The sequence below is a fragment of the Myotis davidii genome, unplaced genomic scaffold (assembly GCF_000327345.1).
Source record: "Myotis davidii unplaced genomic scaffold, ASM32734v1 scaffold594, whole genome shotgun sequence".
Taxonomy (NCBI): Eukaryota; Metazoa; Chordata; class Mammalia; order Chiroptera; family Vespertilionidae; genus Myotis; species Myotis davidii.
Window position 1 is genome coordinate 16139 of NW_006285787.1, and position 7210 is coordinate 23348.

The following is a 7210-nucleotide window of genomic DNA, read 5'->3' on the forward strand; positions in this document are numbered from 1 at the left end:
AAAAAAAAGAAAAAAAGGGAGAATAAACAAAAAACCCCAATGAATTACATTTGTAGTAAGTACTACAAATAAATACAGTGATTTTTTGAGAGAAATATATTTAATCGATATAGGATGGTTTTTATTTTGACCATTAAAAGAGTATGAATGTTATAATCTATTATTATGTATAGAAGATAATCATAATATATTATTGAAATATCTTTTCAATGTGGAATTTTTCTGGCCAACACCATTTTATTTTCTTATTCATTTATCTCTGTGTTAAGCACTATAATGGACAAATGAAAGAAAGATAAGTAAAATAAAAATTTACTGAATATTTACAAATTAATATCTATGCATTAAATACACAGTTACAAACCTTTAATTATTTTATTCCTACAACTTGCTCTGAGAAGTTAATATTAATTGCAATTCCATAGATAAACTGAGTTTCAAGAATTCAAATTTGCTTGTTAGTGGCTGAATCATAGTATAAATCTTGGTTTTCTGAATCCAAAGTCCATATTCTTTTCACTATGCTATGTTGCTGCTCCAAATAAAACTAAAATTACAAAATAATATGACAAGTCCTTCCATAGAGCTTTGAACAAAATTCTTTTCACTACACCATGATGCCCTTCATAGTTTTAAGCTTGTCAGATCATGTGGTAAGTACTCTAGGGCAGTGCTTCTCGAACTATCTTTGGTGAAAAATTAGTTTTTTGCCCCCAATCCTTCAAAATCATACACTTGAATTTTGTTCTGATGTAAAATTGTCCTAATATGATGCAAACTGGTAACAGACAATTCATGGACTTGTACCTCTGTGTGGACCACTTTTTCATTGCTTCAGTGAATCCAAATATGAATAGGTTGCAATTTCCACCTTCAAGAAGCTTACAGAGTGGTTGGAGAGTTAAAATTGTACTCAATTTACTAAAATACAAGGGATAGTAAAATAAATGCTGGTAATATAACACAATACCTCACAGATAGGATTACAATTTAACGAACCTTGATGATAAATATGTCCCAGAGGTAGGGAGTCAGGAGGAAGGTTCTGTTTGTCAGAATAAGGCTGGTGGTCTTAGAAATGGATGAAATAGTTGAAAAGTGGTAAAGAGTTTTATGTGACTGCAGCCACAATATTATTAGTCTTGAATCAAAAATCGAAGGGATTTGGGGTTGAATTCATTCCTATTACCCATGTTGATCAATCTTGTGTCTCATGAAGAACATGATAGTGTTTACCTTGGGAAGAAGCAGAGGGGTATTAAACGCAGAGAAAACCTGGTGGTTATACTAGTAGCAATAAATATTAGTAATAATAATAATGCAAGACATCATAGGTATGGTAAACAATTAAGTAATATTTAAGATGAATATGTTCTCAGAGGTGGAGACTGGGGAGGAAAAGGAGAAGGGTCTGTCAGATAAAGGTTTATAGGCTTGGACAGGATTGCAATAGTAACTAGTTATGTGACTGGGGCCAAATATTGGTTTTGAAGCAAAAAATAAAAATATTTGAGATTGAATTCCTGTTATTAATGTTGACCATCTTATGTCATGACTAATATTATCGGATCAATACTGGGAAGAAACAGAGGGTATTAAATGTAGAAACAACTTTGTAGTAGAGAACAAGTCCACATGAAAGCCACCAATTTCTCTGTGGTCACATTTTAGAGGCCTTGGGCATATTCGGTCAGTTTTAATGCTAGTGTAGATAAAGGCTTTCATAACTTTGATCTCCCTCTTAATTTATTACATAATTATTACAATTTACATTTTCAGGTAGCAATGCCGACAGAGCCAACAGATGGAGCGAATCACTCTGCAGTGTCAGAGTTTGTGTTCCTGGGACTCACGGATTCCTGGGAGATCCAACTTTTCCTCTTTGTGTTCTCCTTCACATTTTATGTGGCAAGCATCATGGGAAACACCCTCGTTATGCTAACTGTGATTCATGACCCTCACTTACACTCCCCCATGTACTTTCTGTTGGCCAACCTCTCCTTCATTGACCTGGGAATTTCTTCCGTCACTTCTCCCAAGATGATTTATGATCTTTTCAGAAAGCGTAAAGTCATTTCCTTTAGTGGCTGCATCACTCAAATCTTTTTCATCCATGTCATTGGTGGTGTGGAGATGGTGCTGCTCATAGCCATGGCCTTTGACAGATACGTTGCCATATGTAAACCTCTCCACTACCTAACCATCATGAGCCCAAGAACGTGCATTTTCTTTTTAATGGCTGCCTGGATGACTGGCCTTATCCACTCCATGGTTCAATTGGCATTTGTGGTAAAATTACCCTTCTGTGGTCCTAATGTTCTGGATAGCTTTTACTGTGACCTTCCTCGGTTCATCAAACTTGCCTGCACAGACACCTACCAACTAGAGATCACGGTCACAGCTAACAGTGGATTCATCTCTGTTGGCTCTTTCCTCATGCTGATCATTTCCTATATCATCATCATTTTCACTGTTAAGAAACACTCTTCAGCTGGTTCATCCAAGGCTCTGTCCACGCTGTCAGCTCACATCACAGTGGTAGTTCTGTTCTTTGGTCCTTTAATATTGTTCTATACGTGGCCATCTCCCTCCACACATCTGGATAAGTTTTTGGCCATCTTTGATGCAGTTCTCACTCCTTTCCTGAATCCTATCATTTACACATTCAGGAATCAAGAAATGAAAGTAGCAATGGGGAGAGTATGCAGACAGCTGGTGAATTACAGGAAGATCTCTTAAGTTATGCCTGTATTCTGAAGAGCCCTCATTGATTGTTGATACTTATTATTGATGGTCAAACTCAGAGAGAAGCTCTTGTTTGTTCTTCTTTAATTTTATTATATACACCGATATAGAATCTATTTTGTTTCTCACTCAGAAGGGAGGGACATTCATTTTTGAAAGGGGAGAGTTACATAAAGTATTCGTAAACCAACAATTTTAATAATCTTGACTCCAAATTTCTAAAGAATAATGTTTATATGAAATAATTTTTGGAAACACAAAAAAAGGGCATACTCCTTTAAGGTCTTCAGAACATAGAGAAATGTATTCCAATCCATCTTAATCCAGTATGACTTCATTTTAAATTGATTACATCTGCAAATACTGTAAGACTATATTTCCAAGTATGGTCACATTCATAGGTATTGGGGATAAGGATTTTAACATATTTACTTGGTGGACACAAATCAACCTATAACAGTAGTGTAGAGAAAAAGATGGTTGTAGCATAGCTACCTATTGACCAGAGTGCAAATATATTTAAAATAAACAATAGAGGAACTTTAGCTCTTTCCTAGTCAATTAACTATACTTTTAAAATAATGGAGAATATAGTCAGCATAAGACACAACAAATAATTTTGGTAAACTAAAGAACCTCTGCTAACTTGGAAGATTACACAGAAAATAAAGAATAGCATTTACTACCTAAGATTATACCAAGATAAATTTGTCATGTCATTGTAACAGAGAGAAAACCCAGTTTCAGTCTTTCTTCAATATAGTGGTTTGTGGTAAAGCATTTCTGAGTTTTTAAAAAGAAACACATCAAAGCCGAGCTTTGCAAATATTGCCAAAATATTAACATATATCATTATTTGTTTTCAGATACTAAGGCAAACAGAATTTACTTCCTGAACCTTCTATAGCTTTCTATCTTCATTGGGTTTTGTTTTTTACTATCCTCTTTCAGATGCTGGAATAACCAGACATTTTATGTTAGGATGAAGCTATCCTTCTTTTCCTCTTGATAAATGAAATCATATATTATTACTTTGCATAGTCAACCTTAATTTTTGGTTATTATTACTTCTAGAACAGTCTCAATAATCCACTTTATGACTTTAACTAAAGTAACTAACTTTTATTTCACAGACAATACTCTGATAGTAGTTAAGTGGTAAAAATGGATTTTAATTAGGAACTATTGTAACAGGAGAAAAGAGACCTCAGTATAGAAGTGGCTCAATTCCCAATACAATTAGGACAATGAGAATTTATACCCAAAGAGCAGATTGAAAGGGTGTGTTGGTGGATGGGAAATTACTAAGAGGAGACATTAAGCATCAGGAAAACACTTGTTAAATTGACATGATTCTTGCTGAGGCAGGCCAAGAGATCAAATATCAAGGGTAGGGGTTTAGAAATTTTATTTGATATTAAAAGAGAGGTTTTTCTCTAAACTTATTTAGTAATATTCTTGCTAAAAGTGAGCTATCCAGTCCAGCAAGTATTGGCCCCAGGTTGAGGCCTAGTGGACGAGAGGGCTCAGAGGAACCTGACTAAAGTTTGGTCAATCTAAAGGTGAATAATTGAGAATTGTCTGTCATAATGATTTCAGTAGACTAACAAAGTTCAGGAACACTCAGAAATATAACCCCATACTGCCACCAACATCCTATTTATGCATTCTTAAAGGTAGTAAAACATTATGCTTAAAGTAGCAAAAAGGAACACTTTACTAACATGAGCCAATGACATAGACATTCTATAAGGGTATAAGTAAAGACACACACACACACACACACCATGACCAATGTTTTCATACTCCATCTTATTTAAAAACTAGAGGCCCAATGCATGAAATTTGTGTAAGAGTAGGCCTTTCCTTCCCCAGCTGCCGTCACCGGCTTCCCTCAGGCACCTGGGGCCTGGGCTTCCCTTGGAGCCCTGGCTTCGTCTGGACAGTTATCAGGAAGGACATCTGGTCTAATTAGCATATTATACTTTTATTATTATAGATTATCCAACAAACTTCCACAAAGTACTTTATTAACACTAAACCAAAATCTTAAAATAGTTAAGGATCTTAGAAGTTATATTTCAGTGGACTCACTATAAAACTGTCAGAATTATAATTACAGTTGATTGAGCACATAATTTTACATGTTTTTGGTAATTTTAAATGCTTGCTTTATATGCCATTCTGATAAGATCAGGGAGAAGACCTATGGCTATTTTATTAAAAATGTTACCAAGCCATTCAGTTGTCCAAAAATTAATTTTGATTATTTGAATTTTCATATAAAAATGCTATGAGCCATAATTTATATGAGAATTTTTTCTCTGAAAAAGATGGCACATATAAAACACTGGTAATTCAGTTTCCTTTATGTTTTGGAAATTTGGGGAATATTAGATTCAAGTCATTACTTACTAATCTCCATAAAGCAATGTTAACAGAACTCCTTTAAGAGGCTCTATATTTAATTTATTAATATGTATTTGAATTAGGAAAATATTTCACACTCATACACATAAATATTAGGGTTAGTTATAGAACTTCAGCTACAGATCAAGACTCAGATTTACAAAATTTAAAAAGTATAGGTAGATACACAAAATCTCACACTGGATCTCTACTTCCAATGGAAACAAGACAAACAGACTGAAAAATAGAAACAGACAAAAAGACTGAAAAAAACCCATAAAAGCCAACTAACAAACCAAAATGTCTATAATCTGTCATCTGATAGAGAATAGGTCCCACCGCAGAGAGATTAACAATGATTAGATCACAAAACAAAATGCACAGCCTCAGTTGTGACTAATGAGGAATAACCTAGACCTGTGCAAACCAGGATTGGAAACAAAGCTGGCCAAGAACAGAAACAAACACATAAACAGAAAACCAACCAAGCAGAAAAACAAAATGTAGATCAGGGTGTCAATGAAGGTAAAGTCTTAGTGCTGTTTCATTATGGGAACCAAGAAGAGTCATGCCTGGCTTTAAACATCCATGAGTTGCATTCCTTGGGAAATAGTTTACTACTGGCTCCAGAAAGTGAGTCTACTTGGATATCTTGGTGGGACCTTCAGAGTAGTCAAAGTATAATTTTTAAAAATTAAAAACAAGGCTAATATAAAATGATCATGTGTCACTTATTTGACTCACGAATGAGGGAACCAATAAGGTGGATCCAATCAAGTTTTGATGGAATCAGTTTTTAAGACGCACTGGATGCCCCTGTGTCTCTCAAGACCTCTTGATTTTATCAATTCCATAATTCTGACTTGTGCCAGTGTTTTATAAATGGGCTGAGGCACAGTGACCACTTCAGATCTTATAAGAGACAAATGAGAGGGAAAAAATAGATTACCTTTTGTTTATAAAAATGCTTTACACAATTGTAAATTAGATTTTCTTTATTCATTCCATTTATTATTTAATTTTTTAAATGTACAGTTTGATGAATTTTTAAAAAATTCTTTATTGTTGAAAGTATTACATATGTCCCCTTTTACCCCCAATGTCATCTCCCAGGCTGCCCCCTCCATCCAGCCCAGGCCTTCACCCCTCCTCCATTGTCTGTGTCAACTGGTTATGCTTGTATGCATAAAAGTTCTTTGGTTGATATCTTAACAACTCCCCTCTACACTCAGCTCACCCTCCCCTGCCTTCCTCTGAGGTTGGACAATTTGTTCAATGATTTTGTGTCTGTGGATCTATTTTTATTCATCAGTTAATGTTGTTCATTATATTCCACAAATAAGTGAGATCATGTGATACTTATCTTTAACTGACTGGCTTATTTCACTTAGCATAATACTCTCTAGTTCCATCCATGCTGTGCAAATGGTAAGAGTTCTTTCTTTTTTACAGCAGCATAGTATTCCATTGTGTAGATGTACCACTATTTTTTAATCCACTCATCTGCTGATTGGCACTTAGGCTATTTCCAAATCTTAGCTATTATAAATTGCACTGCTATGAATATAGGGGTGCATATGTTCTTTCTGATTTTGGGGGGATATATACCTAAAAGTGGGATCACTGGGTCAATTGGGAGTTCCATTTTTTTGTGGAAACTCCATACTGTTCTCCACAGTGGCTGCACCAGTCTGCATTCCCACCAGCAGTTTATGAGGGTTCCCTTTTTTCCACATTCTTGCCAACACTTGTTGTTTGTTGATTTGTTGATGATAACCATTCTGAGAGGTGTGAGATGGTACCTCATTGTCATTTTGGTTTGCATCTCTCAGATGTTATTGACTTTGATAGGTAAACACCGGAGTTAGCTGCCTCGAACAACCACTTCAAAATACAACTAAAAGACGGAACAGACATCACCCAGAACCACAGGAAGACTAGCTGAGGGGAAATTCTTCAACTAGAAGGAAAGAGAAAAGCAAACGAGACTCAGAGGAGGCGCAGTGCAGAAAATATAAAGGTGCAGAGGTGTGTGAGGAGCGGGCTGGCGGGGCCC

At 35.5% G+C, this 7210-nt stretch overlaps 1 protein-coding gene across 1 annotated transcript; it reads left to right on the forward strand.

The window, feature by feature from the left end:
* The first annotated feature begins 1785 nt into the window (after positions 1 to 1785).
* On the forward strand, positions 1786 to 2739 carry LOC102773778 (olfactory receptor 4F3/4F16/4F29). The gene has a single exon (XM_006756763.1). It carries the CDS (start codon positions 1786 to 1788, stop codon positions 2737 to 2739), a length of 954 nt encoding a protein of 317 aa, XP_006756826.1.
* Positions 2740 to 7210: the final 4471 nt, after the last annotated feature.

Excerpts from the sequence above, each read along its gene's own strand:
- LOC102773778 (XM_006756763.1), top strand. The coding sequence starts at position 1,786 with ATGCCGACAGAGCCAACAGATGGAGCGAATCACTCTGCAGTGTCAGAG.